The sequence below is a fragment of the Globicephala melas genome, chromosome 6 (genome assembly GCF_963455315.2).
Source record: "Globicephala melas chromosome 6, mGloMel1.2, whole genome shotgun sequence".
Taxonomy (NCBI): domain Eukaryota; kingdom Metazoa; phylum Chordata; class Mammalia; order Artiodactyla; family Delphinidae; genus Globicephala; species Globicephala melas.
This window is the reverse complement of record NC_083319.1, coordinates 46,992,395-47,016,675: the sequence shown is the minus strand read 5'-3', so window position 1 is coordinate 47,016,675 and position 24,281 is coordinate 46,992,395. Positions and strand designations below refer to the sequence as shown.

Sequence of the window (24,281 nt, the reverse complement as noted above, 5' to 3'; positions counted from 1 at the left end):
AAAGGTTGAGGTCTTCTTGTCCCTTTCTGGCTCTATAGTTTGGGCAATGCTTTGATATTTAGGGCTCTCTATTTCCACATTTGGCTTTTCCACAAAATTTAGTTACAATCAGTCCATGTAAGCGTGTGAAGTTCTTTGCTTTATACTCTTGAGTTATAAGTTATTGAAACAGTTAAATGGAAAATAGACTTATACTAAGAGAGACCTGAATAATTTACCTTCTCTGCAAATTTTTTTTCAGAAAAAAGTAGGTTAAGCATGTACCCTATTTATAATATTTATACTTTATATTATAAAACTAATATAAATGCTTTTCTCTTAAAGAAATGGCCATTTAATCTTATAAAAGTTTCAGAAATGTTATTATATTCCTTTTAAAGGTCAGAATCATCTAACATAATATCTCATTTAATCTTCTGAATAAACTTGATGTGATTGGTTAATTGATTGAGCAAATACTCACTGAGTGCCTACCATTTATTAGGCATGTTTCTCGGCACTGGGGATGCAATACTGACAAAGACAGGCAAGGGTCGATCTTACATTCAAATGTGTTGATATGTGTGTGCGTGGGTGGAGAGACAGTTCATAAAACACAAGCAAATAAATAATGAAGATGATTATGGACTGTGGTAAGTGGCAAAGAGAAGCACTCTCTTCGTGTTCCCCTCCCAAAAGTCTTTCTAACATGCTCTTACTCACTTCTCCATCTCTAAATAAATACTAACCAAATATTTTCTAAATTTGGTTTTGAAGGAGTCCCAAATTACCAGCCTTCATTAAGTTTCCACAAAGCTCTGTCCCGTACTTGGCAGAATCACAAGAGGAACTCAAGTCTAAAACTCATGCTGTTTCCATTTTGATTCCAGTAGGACCTGGATCCCTATACTAGTGTGGACCAGGTACCCACCTGATGACTCCCAACTTTTTTTCATATAAAAAATAGCTTTGATAATTCTTGTCATGGAGAAATTCTGTGAAGTTCTACATCACATGGTGATGCTGTGGAGTTCTACTATCATGCCAGCCTTGTAAAAGGCCTAGAACCACGTGGTTACCTGCAGAGATGCACCTTATTAACCACGTTGCATTGCATATTTTGCTAAAGAAGCTGTGCATTTGTGCTCCCTGGAGTACAAGTATAATATATACCTACTGTGACTCCAGCATTACTGTTAAAACCATGGATTAAATCATTAAATGTCTTTCAAGCTGGAGATTACAAGTCTTTCTAAGAATCAAAATCTGCTTCTCCCTAATAGTAAACTACAGCATCAAAGGTGTGATAGACCTCTTCTTTTTTTAGACCAGAAGTAGCTTTAGACAGACAATCTTAAGCAAGAGTTTAAACTGCATGTTTCCCTGCTGGCTTAAAGGCACCAGAAAATATAAATTAAATTTGCCACATTTAATTCCCTATCCCTAGACCAGTTTGAAAGAAACTGGGCTTTGAATCCTAGCCTAACAAGATGGTGTTTATATTGTACTTTACAGCAGGTGATTTAACTGGTCTTTTCCCATTTAGAAATGTTCATTATTTATCTGCTTGTCTTATTACCCATCTGTTCAAGAGGAAATTATACATGATGACAGACTACAAATTACTCTGCCTTAATAATAAATAACCAGAGGGAGAGATGAAACTTTAACATTAATTTAAAGGAAACACAGAAAATTCAGGAATAAGAATATTACATAAGCTTTAGGCCTCACTTTAATAAATACCAAAGACTTTTCATATATTAATAATTTACTAATGAAATAGCATTTATTAGTTAGATTAAAGAGAAAAGGTATTGGTCATTTATGGGCACAATCTAAATTTGTGAATTTGACCAGCCTTAGCTGATTGATGGATATTATCTGTATCTATTCTTTCACACACACATTCATTGCCTATTTATTCTATATAGCATAGTTGTTTTTGTTTGTTTGTTTGTTTGTTTTGCGGTACACGGGCCTCTCACTGTTGTGGCCTCTCCCGTTGCGGAGCACAGGCTCCGGACGCGCAGGCTCAGCGGCCATGGCTCACGGGCCCAGCCGCTCCGCGGCATGTGGGATCTTCCCGGACCGGGGCACGAACCCGTGTCCCCTGCATCGGCAGGCAGACTCTAAAACACTGCACCATCAGGGAAGCCCGCATAGTTTTCTTTTTAAAAAATGAATTTAACTATGATTATACTTGAGGAGCAATAGAGCACTGTGAATAAGAGAAATCGAGATTTGGAGTCAGACACCTATAGATCAAAACTATCTGATTTAGAACTCTGGCTCCATCATTTACTATCTACGTAACTATCAATACATATGTAACCCTGGCTCCATCATCTACCAGGTGTGTAACCTATGGAATTTAGTCTCTTGTAAAATGGGAGTACAATAGATTCCCCTGGCAGGGATTTGATGATGATTAAATGAATTAATTAATATGCAGAGATCAAATAGGTATCTGGAACAAAGATTCATTAAATTTTAGCTATTATTATTATTAATCAAGTCTTGGATCAGTCAACTGCTGTGTTTAAGCTTTTGATTCCTCATCCACACAGTAGGACTAATAATTCTTAACCTTATCAGGTTGTCGAGGTAGTAAAACGAGTTGATGCTGATAATGTTCTTAGTATATGTAATTGACCATCAAAATATGTTAGCTACTATTATTATTATTCCTCATTATTGTTCTTTACAAGAGTAAATCAGTTTTATTTGAGAGACTAAGCACATGGAAATGACTGTTCTTTTTAATTATGCTCTTTTAGGTACACTATAGAAGGGTTTCTTTTTTTAGGAAATGCCTGTTCCAGTCAACAATCTCTAGGAGGATAGAACTGCTAGGATAAATGAACATGAAGAGGGAAAACGCCTTCTTTTTCATTTTTGTGTTGAGAAAGGGAAAGGGCATATGGAGCTTTGATGTCAACTGGTTGATTTGTTTTCTCTCCTTTATGATCTTTGATCTTTGTTTGTTTTGTTACTGTTCTTTCCCCTTCTGCCACTGGTAGGTGTCATGCAGAAGGAACATTGTCTTCTGGATACTTTGGTCTCTTTGACCTGTGTCTAGGTCTTTCCTACAATCACTCTGGTTTTAATGAAATCTGTTTTCTTGCAATTCATTTCTTTATACCTAGGATTTTGTAAAGAAAAGCCTTAGCTGTCACTTCTCTACTTCCAAATAAAATTGTTGTGAAAGCCACTGTTAAGTCTAAAAACTGGAATTTGGAAGCTTTGGAGTCTAAACTTTTTCACCCATTATGAATATGGATTATACATAGGGTAGGGGGTACTTTCTGAAACATTTTTTTTTTATTGGAGTATAGTTGCTTTACAATGTTGTGTTAGTTTCTGCTGTACAGCAAAGTGAATCAGCTATACGTATACATATATCCCCTCCTTTTTGGATTTCTACAGAGTGAAGTAAGTCAGAAAGAGAAAAACAAATATTGTATATTACCGCCTATATGTGGAATCTAGAAAAATGATACAGATGAACCTATTTGCAAAGCAGAAATAGGGACACAGACGTAGAGAACAAACATATAGACACCAAGTGGGGGAAAGAGGGTGGGATGAATTGGGATATTGGGACTGACATATATACACCACTATGTATAAAATAGATAACTAATGAGAACATACTGTGTAGCACAGGGAACTCTACTCAATGCTCTGTGGTGACCTAAATGGGAAGGAAATCCAAAAAGGAGGGGATATATGTATACGTATAGCTGAAACATTTTAATTTGCTTCTCTTTTTTGCTTTTAGGTATATTTATACTCTGCCCTCATTTGCCAGGGGTTGTGTATGAGGGACTGGGAAAGGGTGGGCCATGGTGCTAATTAAAAGAGCAAAAGTGTAAAAAGCCAGTAAGGAAGGAAGGGAAGAAGGAAGGATGGAAGTAAGGGAAGGGTGGGTCAGTATCCTGTGCTCGGAACTCTATACCAGAGGGTTTCACGAGTGTTTCCAGGGAAAAACTTGCCCTGGATACCTAAAGATGAATGTTGTTGATGAACAACTGGAATGACTAACAAGCTGGAAGTCCACTGCCTTCAATAAAACATGACGAGTGAACCTGGCTGAGGCAGCCCTCAGGTAGTTGATAGCAGAGAACATAGATAAGGGCCATGAAATGATATGAAATCACTGGGAGCCAGGTAGATGATCATATGTCCTGGGAGAGGAGGATCTGCTTCAGCATTTCTGCACACAGACCAGTGCATCTGGTTACAACACGTGGGGGGGGCATGTTTTTCAATATCACACACTTTTAGAAATCTTGTAGAACTCTGAACCCCTCTACAAAGTGAAACGAATTCCAAATACTCAGACTTAAAAGTAACTGACATCTTTCAAAATGTCCAATTAGACATTGAATTCCTTTTAGGTGTCTGTAAAAACTGCCACAGTACGGGGTGGGTGGGGGTGGGTAGAGATTTCTAACTCTTACCTCTTAGTAATGGTAACTGAGTTTTAGCTAGGTACATGATAGCACAGTTTAAAGACTCCATCTCCTGGCCTCCCTTGGTAAGTTGTGGTCATGTAACACAGTTCAATGGGATGTTAGCAGAAGTGATGTGTTCAAAGTCCAGTTTATGCCCTTAAAAGAAAGGATTTGCCTTCCACTGCTTTCCCCTCTTTCCCACTGGCTATCATATGAATATAATGGAATGAGCTGGAACAGCTATTTTAAACCACAAGATGAAAGCTGCATGTAGAGAATTTCACAGCAAGAAGACTGTAGGAGGCTAAGTCCCAGATACCATAGAGCTACCATATCAGCAGTGTCATAGTTACACTCAATCTGAAACATGAGAGAGAAGAAGCCTTCTATTTTATCTTCTTTTTGTTTTTATATTTTTATAGTTGCATTGAGGTATAATCAACAAAAACAAATTGCACATATTTATGTATACAATTTGATAACTAGGGGCATGTGTATACACACATGAAACCATACAATCAGGAAACAGAACACACACTCCCCTCACAAAAGTTTCCTTGTGCCCCTTTGTAACATATCCCTCCATGACCACCACCATCCCCAATCAACCAGCAATCTGCTTTCTGTCACTGTAGATTGCATTTTCTAGAATTTTGTACAAATATTTTTATAGAGTATGCATTTTTTGCCTGGCTGTTTCATTTATAATTATTTTGAGACTTATCCATGCTTTTGCATATATCATTAGTTTGGTTTTATTAGTAGTATTCTATTGTATGTATATGCCACAATTTGCTTATCCATTATGGACTTGTGAGTTGTTTCCAGTTTAGCTTTGGGCTATTACAAACAAAGCGGCTATGAATATTTGTGTACAAGTCTTGGGTTAAGACATGCTTTTATTTCTCTTGTGTAAATAACTAGAAGTAGAATAGCTGGTCTACTACTATGGTATGTGTTATGTTTAACATTTTAAGACACTGCCAAACTGTTTTCCAAAGTGGTTGACCTAATTTCCATTTCCATCAATAGTGAAAGAGAGAGTTCTAGCTGCTTCACATCCTCAGCAGCATATGGTATGATCAGTCTTTATTTCAGCCGTTCTAGTAGGTGTGTAGTTGATTTTCATTTCCCTGGTGACTAATGACATTGTGCATCTTTTCAGGTGCTTATTTTCCATTTATAGAACTTCTTAGGTGAAGTGTTTTTTCAAATTTTTGTGCATTGTTTATTAGAATGTTAGTCTTCTTATTGAGTTGTAAGAGTTTTTTGTATATTATAGACCCAAATACTTTGTCAGATATATGTTCACATATCTTTTCTCCCATGCTGTAACTTACCTTTTTATTTATCAGAATCTTTGGAAAAGTGAAAGATATTAATTATGATAAGGTGCAATTTAAGCATTTTTAAAATCTAATAGCATTTACTTTTTGGGTCCTATTTTTAAAAAACCTTTGCCAAACCCAAGGTGACCAAGATGTTATGCTGTGTTTTCTCCTAGAGTTTTATAGTTTTAACTCTTAAATACTTAAGTCTATGACACATTTTGAGTTAATTTTTGTAAATGGTATGAGGTAAGAGTGGAGAGTTTTCATTTATTTTTGTTTTATTTTATTTTACATATGGGTATTTAATTGTTCCAGCATCACTGTTGAAAAGATTATTTTCACCATTGAATTGCTTTGGCACTTTTGTAAAAAGAAATCAATTGATTATATATGTGTAGGGCCATTTCTGAATTCCTATTCTGTTCCATTGATCTATGTTTATCTTTATGTCAATATCATACTCTGATTACTTTAGCTTGTGGTAAGTTTTGAAATCAGGTAGTATAAATCCTCCAATTTTGCTTGTTTTTCAAGGTTTTTCTGGCTATTCTTGGCATTTTCTTACAAATTTTATGATCAGTTTATCATTTTATAGAAACTACCTTCTGAAATTTTGATTGGAATTGCCTTGAATCTATAGGTAAATTTGGAAATGATTGCCATCTTAACAATATTGAGTCTTTTGTTCTGTGAACACAGTATATCTCTCCATTTATTTAGGTCTTTTAAAATGTCTCTCAACAATGTTTTACAGTTTTCAGTGTACAAATTTTGTGCATATTTTATCAACTTTATCCCTATTTCATATTTTTGATGATATTGTAAGTTGTATTGTCTTTTAACTTCCATTTTTGATTATTCATCGCTATTGTACAGAAGTGTTATTTATTTTCAAAATTTAACATTGTATCCCATAACCTTGCTAAACTCACTGGTTAGTTTCAATAGCTTATTAAAAATTCTTTAGGGGCCTCCCTGGTGGCGCAGTGGTTGAGAGTCCGCCTGCCGATGCAGGGGACACGGGTTCATGCCCCGGTCTGGGAGGATCCCACATGCCGTGGAGTGGCTGGGCCCATGAGCCGTGGCCACTGAGCTTGCATGTCCAGGGCCTGTGCCCCGTGGCAGGAGGGGCCACAGCAGTGAGAGGCCCGCATACCACACACACAAAAAAAAATTCTTTAGGATTTTCTACATAGACAATGAAGTCATCTATGATTAAAGAAAGTTTTATTTCTTTAAAAACAAAACCAAAAACTACCACAGTGTTATGAGAATAAGTAAGTGGTACCTAAAGAGTGAGCTAAGTCCTGGAAATAGAGGTCTGACTCTCATGTGAGCTTGGTCTCATCTTAGTAAGTGGAGGCTGAAATTTGCTCCACATGAACCTCCCTCTTCCCGTAATAATGCTCTTCCATCAGTAATGCTTCAAAAGCTAGAGGCCTCAAGAAAACCAATGGTCCCCAGGAGATGTTTTGCTAAATGAGTCAGGACAAAGGGCCTGATGCAGTGGGTAGCTGAGAATGTTCACTGATTCTTCTTGGGCAATTGAAAATGAAAACTGGGAAGACTGGGAAAACTAGCAACTTGATGTTGAATCTTAAGTGATTATCAAAGAAACTTGGCTTTTGTTAATCTATGAGATCTCAACCTGAGACTCAAATTCTGGTTTTTTCTTCCTCTTCCATTCTCTGATTTAAGAGAATGTTTTTGTTTTTGGACTCAGTCAATAAAAATTGCACAGATCATTTCACTTTCCCTGGGGTGAGTGCGAGCTGACAACACATTCTTGCCTATGCCCTCCAAATTCATTCCCCAGACCTGAAGTGACTGTTTAAAGGTCAAGTTCCCCTGCCCCACCCCCACTGCTTAACACCTGTCAATGACTTCATCTCATTTAACGTAAAATTCTCACTTTTTACCTTTCCCTAAGAGACCCCACACACTGTGGTTTGGTTTCTTTCTTCATCCGTATCCATCACCACTTTCCTTTGTTCATTGTGCTCCAACCAGACAGCCCTTAGGTTTGTCCCTCAATTGTCCTGAGCTCTTGCTTCCCTCACGATATTTGTTCCTGCTCTTTCCTCTGCTTCAGCTGCTCTTCCCCAGTTCTGGGCTTTGCTGCCTGTTCCTTCAACTTCAGATCTGTGCTCAGATGTTACCTCTCTGGGATACCTTCCTTGACAAGCCTACCTAAAGCAACCCCTCTCATAATTTTACCTTCTTCCCTCTAGGACTGACCTGGCTAAATTATTATATATACTTTTATAATAATATGATTATATGTAATATATATATTATGTATAAATATATAATACATATGTCATATACATATATAATACATACCTATATGATATATATCATACATAACATACATATATACTATGTAATACTCATAATATATACATGTAATAGATGATATATAATATTACATATATCAAACATACATATAATGTAATATAATATGTATTATGATAAATGTATATTTCTTTATTTCTTTTAAAATTATTGCATATTTGTTTTTCCCACATCTCACTAAAATGTAAGTTGCATTAGGGCAGCAACCTGTCTCTGATATTGTGTTTCACATCTAAGATAATTCCTGACAGAAGATAAATATGTGAAGAGTAAATGGACTTCGGCTTCTATACTACCTGTGAAATGCCATTTACACAGGAGAACAGCACAGGATGGTGTATAGGATAACCGTCCATAAGAGATGTGGTAAACTTTTTTGAGAAGAACATTGTTGCTTGAGAAAAAGGAGGAAGAAGTTCAGTAACTATCAAAATAATTAGAATGATGCTAACTACTGGCCAGGCATTGTAGTAACTGTAAAAGGGAAGAACCTTTGAATTCTATTACAGTAATCACTAAAGGGATGTTACCTATAAGCTTAAATTATACATAATGGCCCATTTGGGGGAACCCTGCCTTCCAGGTAATGAGCACTAAGCTAAAATACCTTTGTTTAGCTCATGGGAGACATCCTGACCAGGCCCACCTGTGAATGACTGCAGGAAGGGAGAAATGAACACATCCTCTTCGGAGGCTGGATGGAACCAGGAAATGTTTGGCTTTACTCCCTCCCCTTGTCGTATTAAAGAAGCCTGAATTCTAACTCAGGCAAGATGGTTCTTTGGGGCATGACTTCACCATCTTCTCGGTCTGCTGGCTTTCCGAATAAAGTCGTTATTCCTTGCCCCAACACCTCATCTCTCGATTTATTGGCCTGTCCTGCAGCGAGCGGTAGGAGCTTGGACTCGGTGACATAACCACTTTATATACCTTTGTTCACTCAACTGTGTTAACTCAAAGAATAAGATGGGCTCTTCAAATAGCAATCCTAGCTGCCAAGCAAAACGCAGCTTTCTCTTGGATGGATTCTAAAGATGTAGTCATTCTACACAGCTACCTCTACTTCCATCATGTTAACATTTTCTCCTTCTGGATAGAAAAAGAAAATGCTAGAGCCTGTAAAGAAAAGAACCCGTGTGTTGCAATGAGAAGACTTATTTTGAAAAGCACCAAGACGTGGCTTTTGTCTTGTTTTGACCTTTCTTCCAAACTTTTATTTTCTTTTGAATAGGTCAGTTTGGCTCATCAGTGGCCTCATACTTCCTCTTCATGAGATGGATGTATGGAGTAAATATGGTTCTTTTTATCCTGACGTTCAGCCTTATCATGTTGCCAGAGGTAAGATTCTGACTTCCAGTTTACAAAACATGCTGAAACAAGCTTCTTCTGCAATCACTCTACTAAAAAAAACTCTTTTCCTTAAGAGTAAGATGACTATCTAGCCACCTACGCTCTTAGAGTCATAGTATTTGTAACCAGGTTAATCTTCAAAATGGTGCCCATGAGCCACAGGTCCTAATCCTTCTCCAAAGGGTACGTGAGCCTCCTGAAATCATATATGAAATGTGTGTATTGTGTATGTTGAAATGAATATTTCTCTGTGGAAAGATTCCCAAGGTGGTCCCTGTGCACAAATATTAATTGCTCAAGGGGAAGACTTTGACATCTTGTGAGTTCATTTATTTTGCCAAGTTTGCTTTGAAAGAGACATTACTTAATGCAACTCAAGGCATCCAGCTTTTCTATCTGAAGAAACACAAAGTGAGCAAATTTTTCCAGGTATAAAATAAGATATCCCCCCCTCCCCGCCCCATTCCATGGGTCTCTTAAGACCAAGGTCAGTGAGGAGAGTAAAACTGATAGTGGGTCCAGATTGCAGAAGAAGACAAAGCTCTGAGCTGGGGTCGGGGGAGGGGGGAGATTCAATTAACTCAGACCAAGAAGCAACACTAGTCTTCCCGCCTAGTTGACACCCTCTAATGGTATGAGTGATTCTCTTTACTCCTCTCTTCCTTGACATGAAGGAGAGACTCTCCCTCCACCCCACCCCTGAGGGGTATTCCCATATGAAGAAGTGCTTAGTACGGTTTTCTTGAACACTATAATCCCCAAAAGGCCACCTCTCTTCTTTCCAGACCTCCTAAATGAGACCAGTTTAGAGGTGGTGGTGGGTAGTCGGGCTCCAGCAAGCCCTGAGCAACGTGGTTGACTCCACTGCTGGTGGTCTGCGGAAGTCAGAATGCAGGGTCCTTAGCATTCCCTTTGTGCTTAACTCTGGATTTTGTAGTCGATTCCCAGAAAATGGGACCCCACATGGAGACCCACAGAGTCCCCATGAAAAAGTTTCAGAAGTGCTTTTAAACAAAACTGTTTGTGATCACATGTGTGCCTCAGACTTTGTTTCCAATTGTTAACTGCTTTCTTTGTTTCTCCATGTAGTACCTCTGGGGTTTGCCATATGGCAGTTTACCTAGGAAAACGGTTCCCAGAGCTGAAGAGGCATCAGCAGCCAACTTTGGTGTGTTGTATGACTTCAATGTAAGTGATTCCACACAGCTGTGTTCATAAGAGGACAGATTTTTCCATATTCTGAAACTCCGTGGCCTCCTCTTCTGAGGCCAGATGAAGGTCTAAGAGAGATGTCTCTGCCCGCTTGAAAAAAAAAAAAGAAAGAAAAAACAAAAAAGAAAGAAAAAGTAAATAGAGTTTGGGAATGTGATAATATGATTAAATGGGAATATAGACTATTAAATGAAGGTGAGCTCAGAGTTCAAAGACTTCACGTGAATATTATTATCTCTGACTTTGAAAAAGGACAAAGGAAGAGTTTGCAAATGTGCTTTTTGGAAAATCTTGTTGAATTCTTCGGGCTTTGATATTTCATATTAACTTCTTCACCTCCTAAACAAATCTATTTAGCATTACTGAATAGTCAATACTAAATAAAGCTAAATAGTAAGTACTAAACAATACTAAATTCTAACTTCTGTATAATATGAAAATAAGCATCACTTGATCGTGGTACCCAAATGAGCGTTATTCCATGGTAGCACTAGAATGAATATTACACTTCGAGCTCCCCTAGGTGGGGATTATTGTCATGGCAGGGACTCATTTCGCCCATTGAAAAATCATTTTGGAGTGTGATTCAATTCTGTGACAACAATTCAATTCCACACATTCTTTTTAAAATACTGGCCAGATTAGAGATGTTTGGAAATGTATAGGATGAGAAAGTAGCACAGTGGAGATTGGGGAATTAGTAATTCAGGAATTTTTAAAAAGTAGAAAATGAGAATAAAATTTTATGTAGACCGGGGAATGAAGGAAGGAGAGAGACAATAAAGTCTTCAGGTTTATAGAATTAATATGCATATATTTCACAGATGTTTTGAATTCTACCCTCAACCTCTCTAAATCGTGAGCTTCCTAAAGAGCGGCTTACATCTGCTGCATCTTCTTTGAAGCCCTTAACATAATAATCAACCAATAGAGGCTTAATGAATCTTGTTGACTGGGAATCCTGAGCAAGGGGGAGGATTTGTAGAGCATTGAGATAAGAACCAAAGAAATTTATGTGAGCAGTACCAGCAAATGTAAACTTTAGGAAAGGTTCTCAGGCTCTGAGTAAACAAGGCAGCTATAGAATAAGCATAAGGCAGAGCGGCAGCCCCAACTTGGTGGCCTTTGGAATCTTAAATCACACCCGTCAGTTGGAAGTTTCATTTCCAGTCAACATTTATTTATGGAATATAAACAGGCACTGGTTTTACAAAGATGAATGTGACATGGCTCTTGACCTCAAGGTAGTCATGACAGTAGATGAAAGATGCATAGGCAACTAGTATACAGTGTGTTCCACACTTAGTAAAACGATGGGAAAAAAAAAATACTGGGGAGCCCTGAGGAAGCGGTTGTCAATTTTGCTAGGGTGTCTGGGTTTCAGAGTGGAGATAGCCTCTGAGTTAGATTTTACTTCTTTTATTTCTTCTTTCTATCACTTCATCTTCTTCCGTCTCTCTATCTTTATCTCTCTCTCCTTCCCCCCATTTACATTTCAAATAATTTATTACTATGTACCCCCCACACTATTTTTATTTCTCATTCTCTTCCTCTGATTAGTTAAATAATAAGCTTCCAGTCTGGTTAATAAGGAAAAGAACTAATAATATTATTGGCATCTTCTGTTGTTTTAGTCATATCAGAGAAAGGAAGAACTAAAAATATGAACAAAAGGCCTTTTGGCTTTTAAACATATTTTTGAAGTTTCTACACTTATAAATTTGTCAAGTAACTGAAATAAAAAGTTTTGCAAACAGTGTCCCTTTGAGATTTTAAAGGTATTAATAACTTGAGGAAGACAAAGAGGAAGGTGGCACTAAGAGAGCTGCTAAGGGGTGTACCAGAAGGTCTAGGAGGTGAATACAGGAGGAAACTAGGGGAAAGGTTTGGGCAGTGAGTGTGCTCACCAAGATTTTATTATTGCCCTCGACAGCTCTCATGTCCAGTTTGGTGAAATACTATTTACAATGGATAGAAGAAGATGGAAACAGGAGTATCCTATGATACTCACTTTCCTTTATAACTCCAGGCCAGCCTAGAAATTATTCTAAGACAATGAGAGATTATTAAAAGGTCAAGAAAGAGTCATTAAAGTGATATTATTCACTTATTTCTTTTTTAATTTTTCTGTGTACTGTGATCACTCGATTATTTGACATATCACAAAATAAGAGTTTTAAGAGAGTGCCCTTAGATCTTCTATCCCATGTCCCACATTATAAAGTTAGGGAAACTTTGAGTCTCAGAATCATTTTTTAAGGTCTTATGGCTAATAAAAGCCTCCTAATCTAGTGTTCTTTCTATGTCTTGTATCACATCAGTAATTTTTCTGTCATAATTTCCAACATCCTTCTCACTGACAGTTTCTGGAACACAGGCTGACTCCATTTAATGCTGTATCTCACAAGGGGAGAAGGGGTTGAAGCAGTTGGATCCCATTTCCACCTTTCATAATAAACATGCAATTCCTAAATTAGCTTCTCAAATAGAAAGTTTTAGTATTTACCCTTTTGCCTGAATTCTTTACTTGCTTCTTAGAACAATTACCTCATAGAGATGCCCACTCTGTATTATAAGATGATCTAAACGGACAGCCCAGTATTTCATCTATCACAGCACCATGGAGGAAGCCATTGTCCAGATGTCCTTGAGATCCCTGGAAACTCAGAATTCTGTACTTCCAAAGAGCCCAGAGATGCCAGAGAAAAAGACATGTTTCAGGCCCAGGGTAGAGATGACTGGTGCCTAAATGATCTAATTGGAACATGAGCTGGTTTTTTGCATCTAAGAAGATTAATGTACCAGCTTAGCTAAGCAATGCCATATAGATGCTGGTGAAGAGAAGCAGAATCAATTTATAGGACACTGTAAAATAGATGCAAGCATGACCTCTTGTGGTAGAAGAGCCTATAGGTTGGGAAGGATCAGAAAACCTTTGGGCTGTAGGTGACAAGGTTGTGCAGGGGGAGCTGCTTCTCTGTTGAGTTCATATTAGAACCTTGGAACTTCTCTCTGGACCCCCTCCCCTGGAAGTATCCCCTTGGAGCTCAGTGCTCTGTCACCTATAAGCATGTATCATAATTCATCCAAATTCCCTTTAATTAATAGCAGACAAGTACCATGTGATATATGCAAGGTCAGCCAGTCTTATGGCCTCTCAAGGTCACCATTTACAAAGCACCATATTATTTATTTATTTATTTTTAATTGAATACCTAGGGATGGGTCTTACTGAACAGGAAGAGAGTATGTTTTATTAAAATAATAAGAAATAAGGAGATTGTCTAATGTGCATGTTATGAATCAAATTGGCAGAAGTAGTATTATTTGAAGCAGTAGAATTAGAATGAGTTTAAGCCAGTAAGAAGAGCATGTCTTTCAGATGAATGGATAAAGCAGATGTGGCACATATATACAATGGAATATTACTCAGCCATAAAAAGAAACAAAATTGAGTTATTTGTAGTGAGGTGGATGGACCTAGAGTCTGTCATACAGAGTGAAGTAAGTCAGAAAGAGAAAAGCAAATACCGTATGCTAACGCATGTATATGGAATCTAAAAAAAAAAAAAAATGCTACTGATGAACCTAGTGGTGAGGCAGTAATAAAGATGTAGACATAGAGAATGGACTTGAGGACGTGGGGTGGGGAGAGGGAAGCTGGGGCAAAGTGAGAGTAGCATCGACATATTTACATTACCAAATGTAAAATAGTTAGCTAGTGGGAAGCAGCTGCATAGCACAGGGAGAACAGCTTGGTGCTTTGCAATAACCTAGAGAGGTGGGTTAGGGAGGGTAGGAGGGAGGCTCAAAGGGAGGGGATATGGGGATATGTGTACACATATGACTGATTCACTTTGTTGTACAGCAGAAACTAACACAGCATTGCGAAGCAATTATACTCCAATAAATATGTATTAAAAAAAAGAAGAAGAGGATGTCTTTGTTGGCAAGCTATTTGGAGACATGAGAATGATGTAGGAATGATAAAGAGGAAGAGACTGTAGAGCTTTGGTATTCTCGTAAGGGAGAGAGGGAGGAACTGAGGTGGAATTTGGAATGAGCTTGAGCTGATATCAGACAGTGAGATCATATGGGTAAAGATCTGAGTTGTGAAGAAAGGGAAATGCATTTAGCTTTCCAGCTTGAGAGCATTTTGTACATTGCATATTGAGATAAATGGTGAGTCAACTTTGCCTCCCCTTTTCCCCTGGTCATCATAGATATGGGAGGTGGGGGGAAGCCCTAGAAAGGGAGGAGAGGAGAGTTAACACCCATTCTGTGTTAAGCAGGCACATACATTAAATTTTATCTTCATGACAGCCCTTTAAGAGGAAGATCAGTAATCTTTTCAGAGTTGAGGGGATTGGAACTCAGAGAGGTTAGTTTCCCAAAGACAGCACAGATAATGAAAGGAGGCATTGAAATTTAAACTACAAGGTGGCTGACTCCAATGAAAAATTGTTTGTTGTACTCTAACATATCACCCCAAGCCTATTCCTTCTGCCCACTTTTGCCACATCTCATTCTTGAGGTCTGTCTTCAGAGGAGACTGTCACAGTCTAAAGGTTGACAAACAGCCGTTCAGTTCCTTATTTTATTGGCATCAATGGTTCTTTTAAGTAGTGATATTCCAAAGCGAGAGCATCCTCTCTCAGGTAGTCTCAGTTCTCTAAGTTCTTTCATCTCTTATTGTACCGGCCACATTTAGAAGAGATATTTTTGTGATTCACATATGGAATGGTACATCTTTTCTTTAGGAATATTTCAGTAGTTCAAATATGTCCTTGTTTTCAGGGAGCTCCCCTTTTCAAAACTGAGGTAAAATTGACTTACAACATTATATTCGTTTCAGTTGTACAACGTAATGATTTGATATTTGTATATATTGCAAAATGGTCATCACAATAAGTCTAGTTAGCATCTGTTACTGTAGTGAGTGGCCTCATGAGTTTTATGGGTGAAAATGGGAAGATAATGAAAATATCCAAGTTTCTGGCTGGGGTAACTGGGTAGGTTGGTGGATCATTCCCTGAAAGAGGAGGAACAAACAGCTTTGGAAGAACTTCTTTTTTTTAATGTTTATTTATTTATTTATTTTCTTATTAGTCGTACTTTTTTTTTTAACATCTTTATTGGAGTATAATTGCTTTACAATGGTGTGTTAGTTTCTGCTTTATAACAAAGTGAATCAGTTATACATATACATATGTTCCCATATCTCTTCTCTCTTGCATCTCCCTCCCTCCCACCCTCCCTATCCCACCCCTCTAGGTGGTTACAAAGCACCGAGCTGATCTCCCTGTGCTATGCGGCTGCTTCCCACTAGCTATCTATTTTACGTTTGGTAGTGTATATATGTCCATGTCACTCTCTCACTTTCTCACAGCTTACCCTTCCCCCTCCCCATATCCTCAAGTCCATTCTCTAGTAGGTCTGTGTCGTTATTCCCATCTTACCCCTAGGTGCTTCATGACATTTTTCTTCTTTTTCTTAGATTCCATATATATGTGTTAGCATACGGTATTTGTCTTTCTCTTTCTGACTTGCTTCACTCTGTATGACAGACTCTAGGTCCATCCACCTCACTACAAATAACTCAGTTTAGTTTCTTTTTATGGCTGAGTAATATTCCATTGTATATATGTGCCACATCTTCTTTATCCATTCATCTGATGATGGACACTTAGGTTGCTTCCATCTCCTGGCTATTGTAAATAGAGCTGCAATGAACATTTTGGTACATGACTCTTTTTGAATTATGGTTTTCTCAGGGTATATGCCCAGTAATGGGATTGCTGGGTCATATGGTAGTTCTATTTGTAGTTTTTTAAGGAACCTCCATACTGTTCTCCATAGTGGCTGTATCAATTCACATTCCCACCAGCAGTGCAAGAGTGTTCCCTTTGCTCCACACCCTCTCCAGCATTTATTGTTTCTAGATTTTTTGATGATGGCCATTCTGACCGGTGTGAGATGATATCTCATTGTAGTTTTGATTTGCATTTCTCTAATGATTAATGAAGTTGAGCATTCTTTCATGTGTTTGTTGGCAATCTGTATATCTTCTTTGGAGAAATGTCTGTGTAGGTCTTCTGCCCATTTTTGGATTGGGTTGTTTGTTTTTTTGTTATTGAGCTGCATGAGCTGCTTGTAAATTTTGGAGATTAATCCTTTGTCAGTTGCTTCATTTGAAATATTTTCTCCCATTCTGAGGGTTGTCTTTTGGTCTTGTTTATGGTTTCCTTTGCTGTGCAAAAGCTTTGAAGTTTCATTAGGTCCCATTTGTTTATTTCTGTTTTTATTTCCATTTCTCTAGGAGTTGGGTCAAAAAGGATCTTGCTGTGATTTATGTCACACAGTGTTCTGCCTATGTTTTCCTTTAAGAGTTTGATAGTTTCTGGCCTTACATTTAGGTCTTTAATCCATTTTGAGCTTATTTTTGTGTATGGTGTTAAGGAGTGTTCTAATCTCATACTTTTACATGTACCTGTCCAGTTTTCCCAGCACCACTTATTGAAGAGGCTGTCTTTTCTCCACTGTATATTCTTGCCTCCTTTATCAAAGATAAGGTGACCATATGTGCGTGGGTTTATCTCTGGGCTTTCTATCCTGTTCCACTGATCTATCTTTCTGTTTTTGTGCCAGTACCATACTGTCTTGATTACTGTAGCTTTGTAGTACAGTCTGAAGTCAGGGAGCCTGATTCCTCCAGCTCCATTTTTTGTTCTCAAGATTGCTTTGGCTATTCGCGGTCTTTTGTGTTTCCATACAAATTGTGAAATTTTTTGTTCTAGTTCTGTGAAAAATGCCAGTGGTAGTTTGATAGGGATTGCATTGAATCTGTACATTGCTTTGGGTAGTAAAGTCATTTTCACAATGTTGATTCTTCCAATCCAAGAACATGGTATATCTCTCCATCTATTTGTATCATCTTTAATTTCTTTCATCAGTGTCTTATAATTTTCTGCATACAGGTCTTTTGTCTCCTTAGGTACGTTTATTCCTAGATATTTTATTCTTTTTCTTGCAATGGTAAATGGGAGTGTTTTCTTAATTTCACTTTCAGATTTTTCATCATTAGTGTATAGGAATGCCAGAAATTTCTGTGCATTAATTTTGTATCCTGCTTCTTTACCAAATTCTTGATTAGCTCTAGTAGTTTGCTGGTAGCATCTTTAGGATTCTCTATGTATAGTATCATGTCATCTGCAAACAGTGACAGCTTTACTTCTTCTTTTCTGATTTGGATTCCTTTTATTTCCTTTTCTTCTCTGATTGCTGTGGCTAAAACTTCCAAAACTATGTTGAATAACAGTGGTGAGGGCTTCCCTGGTGGCACAGTGGTTGAGAGTCTGCCTGCCGAAGCAGGGGCCACGGGTTCATGTCCTGGTCTGGGAAGATCCCACATGCCACGGAGCGGCTGGGACCGTGAGCCATAGCTGCTGAGCCTGCGCATTTGGAGCCTGTGCTCTGCAATGGGAGAGGCCACAACACTGAGAGGCCCGCCTACTGAAAAAAAAAAAAAAGTGGTGAGAGTGGGCAACCTTTTCTTGTTCCTGATCTTAGTGGAAATGGTTTCAGTTTTTCACCATTGAGGACGATGTTGGCTGTGGGTTTGTCATATATGGCCTTTATTACGTTGAAGAACGTTCCCTCTATGCCTACTTTCTGCAGCGTTTTTATCATACATGGGTGTTGAATTTTGTCGAAAGCTTTCTCTGCATCTATTGAGATGATCATATGGTTTTTCTCTGTCAATTTGTTAATATGGTGTATCACGTTGATTAATTTGCATATATTGAAGAATCCTTGCATTCCTGGGATAAACCCCACTTGATCATGGTGTACGATCCTTTTAATGTGCTGTTGGATTCTGTTTGCTAGTATTTTGTTGAGGATTTTTGCATCTATGTTCATCAGGGATATTGGCCTATAGTTTTCTTTCTTTGTGACATCTTTGTCTTGTTTTGGTATCAGGGTGATGGTGGCCTCGTAGAATGAGTTTGGGAGTGTTCCTCCCTCTGCTATATTTTGGAAGAGTTTGAGAAGGATAGGTGTTAGCTCTTCTCTAAATGTTTGATAGAATTCGCCTGTGAAGCCATCTGGTCCCGGGCTTTTGTTTGTTGGAAGATTTTTAATCACAGTTTCAATTTCATTACTTGTGATTGGTCTGTTCATATTTTCTGTTTCTTCCTGGTTCAGTCTTGGAAGGTTATACTTTTCTAAGAATTTGTCCATTTCTTCCAGGTTGTCCATTTTATTGGCATAGAGTTGCTTATAGTCGTCTGTTAGGATGCTTTGTATATCTGCGGTACCTGTTGTAACTTCTTTTTCATTTCTAATTTCATTGATTTGAGTCCTCTCCCTCTTTTGCTTGATGAGTCTGGCTAATGATTTATCAATTTTGTTTATCTTCTCAAAGAACCAGCTTTTAGTTTTATTGATCTTTGCTATTGTTTTCTTTGTTTCTATTTCATTTATTTCTGCTCTGATCTTTATGATTTCTTTCCTTCTGCTAACTTTGGGTTTTGTTTGTTCTTTTTTCTCTAGTTCCTTTACCTGTAAGGTTAGATTGTTTACTTGAGATTTTTCTTTTTTCTTGAGGTAGGCTTGTATAGCTAGAAACTTCCCTCTTAGAACTGCTTTTGCTGCATCCCATATGTTTTGGATTGTCGTGTTTTCATTGTCCTTTGTCTCTAGGTTTTTTTTCATTTCCTCTGTGATCTCTTGGTTATTTAGTAACATCTCGTTTAGCCTCCATGTTTTTGTGTATTTTACAGTTTTTTTTCCTGTAAGTGATATCTAGTCTCATAGCGCTATGGTCAGAAAAGATGCTTGATATGATTTCAATTTTCTTAAATTTTACTGAGGCTTGATTTGTGACCCAAGATATGATCTATCCTGGAGAATGTTCCATGCGCATATGAGAAGAAAGTGTAATCTGCTGTTTTTGGATGGAATGTCCTATAAATATCAATTAAATCTATCTCGTCTATTGTGTCATTTAAAGCTTCTGTTTCCTTATTAATTTTCCTTTTGGATGATCTGTCCATTGGTGTAAGTGAGGTGTTAAAGTCCCCCACTATTATTGTGTTACTGTCGATTTCCTCTTTTAGAGCTGTTAGCAGTTACCTTATGTATTGAGGTGCTCCTATGTTGGGTGCATATATATTTATAATTGTTATATCTTCTTGGATTGATCCCTTGATCATTATGTAGTGTCCTTCCTTGTCTCTTGTAACATTCTTTATTTTAAAGTCTATTTTATCTGATATGAGTATTGCTACTCCAGCTTTCTTTGAATTTCCATTTGCATGGAATATCTTTTTCCATCCCCTCACTTTCAGTCTGTATGTGTCCCTAGGTCTGAAGTGGGTCTCTTTTAAACAGCATATATATGGGTCTTGTTTTTGTATCCATTCTGCAAGCCTGTGTCTTTTGGTTGGAGCATTTAATCCATCGACGTTTAAGGTAATTATTGATATGTATGTTCTTATTACCATTTTCTTAATTGTTTTGGGTTTGTTTTTGTAGGTTCTTTTCTTCTCTTGTGTTTCCCACTTAGAGAAGTTCCTTTAGCATTTGTTGTAGAGCTGGTTTGGTGGTGCTGAATTCTCTTAGCTTTTGCCTGTCTGTTAAGCATTTGATTTCTCCATCAAATCTGAATGAGATCCTTCCTGGGTAGAGTAATCTTGGTTGTAGTTTCTTCTGTTTCATCACTTTAAGTATATCATGCCACTCCCTTCTGGCTTGTAGAGTTTCTGCTGGGAAATCAGCTGTTAACCTTATGGGAGTTCCCATGTATGTTGTCATTTTTCCCTTGCTGCTTTCAATAATTTTTTTTTGTCTTTAATTTTTGCCAGTTTGATTGTTATGTGTCTCGGTATGTTTCTCCTTGGGTTTAGAGTCCTGTATGGGACTCTCTGCGCTTCCTGGACTTGGGTGGCTATTTCCTTTCCCATGTTAGGGAAGTTTTTGACTATAATCTCTTCAGATATTTTCTCGGGTCCTTTCTCTCTCTCTTCTCCTTCTGGGACCCCTATAATGCAAATGTTGTTGTGTTTAATGTTGTCCCAGAGGTCTCTTAAGCTGTCTTCATTTCTTTTCTTTCTTATTCTGTTCCACAGCAGTGAATTCCACGATTTTGTCTTCCAGGTCACTTATCCATTCTTCTGCCTCAGTTATTCTGCTATTGATTCCTTCTAGTGTATTTTTCATTTCAGTTATTGTATTGCTCATCTCTGTTTGTTTGTTCTTTAATTCTTCCACGTCTTTGCTAAACATTTCTTGCATCTTCTTGGTCTTTGCCTCCATTGTTTTTCTGAGGTCCTGGATCATCTTCACTATCATTATTCTGAATTGTTTTTCTGGAAGATTGCCTATCTCCATTTCATTTAGTTGTTTTTCTGGAGTTTTGTCTTGTTCCTTCGTCTGGTCCATAGCCCTCTGCCTTTTCTTCTTGTCTGTCTTTCTGTGAATATGGTTTTTGTTCCACAGGATGCAGGATTGTAGTTCTTCTTGCTTCTCTGGGAGAATTTTTTAAATGTAATGAGTTCAAGGTTCTTGTGGAACATCCAAGTGGAATGAGATGTGTAATGGGTATTGGGCATATGATCTAGAATTCCCACCATTAGTGTCAGTTATGGATCATGGCACAAAAGGCAAACAGAAGTTTTCTTTACAGAAGCCAGCATGGTTAAAAAGGCAGTGTGGCATAATGAAAAGAACTCAGTCATGGGATTTAGACAGATTTGGATTTGAATCCTACCACATACTACCTGTGTGATATTAGACAACCACTCTGAGCCTTTTATGCATGAATGGGCACCAAAAAAAACTGTCTACTTCACAGCTTTTTGAAGGCCAGAGTTCACTGCCTAGGGTCCCATAGACAGGTAGAAGTTCATTGCCTCTACTGAAAATGAGAGGATCTGTGAAGGCTCAGCCCAGCTTCATTGTAATCTGCATGCTTCCTAGCTTAGAACCGTATAACATCAGTTTTATAACTCTAGATCTGGGTTGGAGCAAAAGGAAGAGAAACTCGGAGGCGAGCAAAACATTAGATGGAACTTGGCAAGTCTGGTTGGAGAGAAGGAGGATGGCCGGGGGCTGGATCTCAGCATGTACCACATAAGTGCCAGGCTGGCTGCTATTCTTATAAAGTTGGTCGAGGTTTGTTTTGGGTATTGTTAGCCATTTCACTCCTTGCTTCTCTCCCAGGTCCCGAGCGTATCAGAATTTAAATGATGTCATTCCCTATCTTTCATCCACACTTGAAGCTTTCTTTAACACTAAGGTATAAATGACTGATAACAGTTCAGAGAAAAGTAGAAATATACTCCTACTAGTGTGGTACTACTTCCCTTTCACATACCCTCAGCAGTCACAGTTCACAAGTTATAGCTTCCTTTCCTACTAGTTCTGACTTCACGATTTTTTTTCAAAATAATGGTCTGACAGTTACTACAAACTAAAAAGGCTTACTAAGGATGATGAAACTCATTTACCATCATGGGGATAGAATGTTGTCTTTCACAGTGAGTATCTATTTGTAGTGAGAAACACCAAAGGGGTGGAACTCTAATATCATTTCAGGTGACACATACTTATAAAGGGGACATTTGCATGCAGAACTTTTTCTAGGGGCCTCTGTAATCCAGTCTCCCACTCCATCTGTATATAGTATTTGGCAAATAAGTTCTCGATAAAAGTTAGTTAGATAAATAAATACATGAGTTGATTCCTAGCGACTGCAACATCAAAGCATTCTCATAGATGTGTGTCGATTTCTGTGGACTAGACCAGCTGCAGCATTCAAACAGAAATTAGAGTCTTGGTAGACAGTGTGCAAGCATGGAACCTAGAGTTGGACAGGAATTTTCTGTGCTCATTTGAAACTTGGCTCTGACTGTGGTTTCTCTGTCACAGATTTTGGGATGGGAGAGTGCTCCCACAGGGAAAGCCATGTGCGCTGACATGGAAACCGAATGGAACCTTGGCTAGGCTAGGAGTCGTTGCTATTTTAGTCACTTCCAGATATCTGCTATTGGAGTTTTAAGGGAAAGGGAAAGATGTGTGGCGTGTGGTGGGCCACAGGGTGGAAGGGGAGGGGGAGACCTCTTTTAAGCCTTTCATTGTGTTTAAAACCACCCCTCAATATGCTACTGAGATGGATTGGATAAGGCTTTTAAAAATTGTGCACTTCAACAGTACCTCCTCTTTTGTCTACATGCTTCACTGCATATGTAGAAATAGACCAACTGAAGAAACCTTTGCGAAGTAATCAGGATTCCAAAAAAGGGCTCTTACCCGCATTGGTTGTGATCTAATATTTATTGAGTGCAGCCATTGAACATAGGCTGAATGACACATACACCAGGTGAGTTAGCTGCCCCAGAAGCTACTGTGCTAACCTAACAAGCCCACCAGATGTTTGTTACATATCTACTTTCTCCTTTCATGTTATTTTGGAGGTGGCTTTTAATCCCAATACTGTCATTATGAATTAGAAAAAGAAGTCAGGTTGTAATGTTTATGTATGTGAAGATGAGGCCCTTTGAAATCTTTTCAAAAGGGGTGTCTAGATCCTTTCCAGGAGGTCCTGGCACCCACTCTGAACCAATCCAGGGGTCCAGGGACTTCTTGTTTCTTTGTTTTGCTGGGTAGATATGGCATTAGTATGATGCAAGTCCTGGTAGGCAAAGAAAGCATAGGAGAAGCAGTATAGCACAGTGGTTAAGCATATGGATTTGAATTAGACAGACCCTGTTCAGGTTCAGACTCTGTCACATACTAGCTATGTGAACATGGACAAGTTACTTAACTTCTTTAAAGCTCAGTTTCTTCATCTGTAAAATAGGTGTAGAGCTATTGAGTCTTTTTCAGGTGGGGAAGTGATGGTAAATAACACCCCCTACCTTGTCGACCCAGGTTGTGAGCTAACCAGAAATAAGACAAAGGGTTAGACAGATGGAGGTCAGCATGACATCTTTATTATTGTTAACACTGATATTAAAGAATATGGCATCTTTTTATGGGCAAGTGGGCTTCAGAGGCAGACCTTCCTACCCAGCAGTCCTAGACCAGGACAGGATGCCCCTCACAGGGGCAGAGCATAGCATGGGATCTCAAAGGAGGAGGAAGAGTGGTGCCCCACATCATCCCCATTCCTCACCCATGCTCTACTGTCAGATGAGTCTCTCCTCCCTGGGGTTAGTATGAGGCAGTGGAGAGGGGCTGGGAGTTTTACAGTTACAGTTTTTCTCTACATGGCAAGTAACAAGTGTAGAGGAAAACGATTGCCCCTAACAGCAGCCGCTTCAAGAGAGTTCTTGTGAGGATTCTGTAAGAAGAAGTAAGGTGTTCAGCACATGCTACCGGCTCAAAAAAAATTATTGATTGATATTATTACTGCAATTATCTTCTCACTTCACAAAGCATAGTCGTTTTAAGTTATTGTCAGAGAGATGAAATCAGAGAGAAGCTGGGGAAGTGGATATATAGTAATACAGAAACAGTGCTGCCAAGCTAAGAGTGAAGGACACAGTGAATGAGAGAAGGAGAGGAAGATGAAGACTATTATAAGGGAAGC

The 24,281-nt window shown here is 38.4% G+C and overlaps 1 protein-coding gene across 1 annotated transcript in view; it reads left to right on the top strand.

Annotated features, from left to right (window-relative positions):
- The window catches only part of TMC1 (transmembrane channel like 1), a 389,456-nt gene that overhangs the window by 320,671 nt on the left and 44,504 nt on the right, over nucleotides 1-24,281 (top strand). The window contains exons 11-12 of the mRNA XM_060300845.2: nucleotides 9,357-9,463; nucleotides 10,565-10,663. Of these exons, the coding sequence (XP_060156828.1) occupies nucleotides 9,357-9,463; nucleotides 10,565-10,663 (206 nt within the window). The remainder of the gene's footprint in view (nucleotides 1-9,356; nucleotides 9,464-10,564; nucleotides 10,664-24,281) is intronic.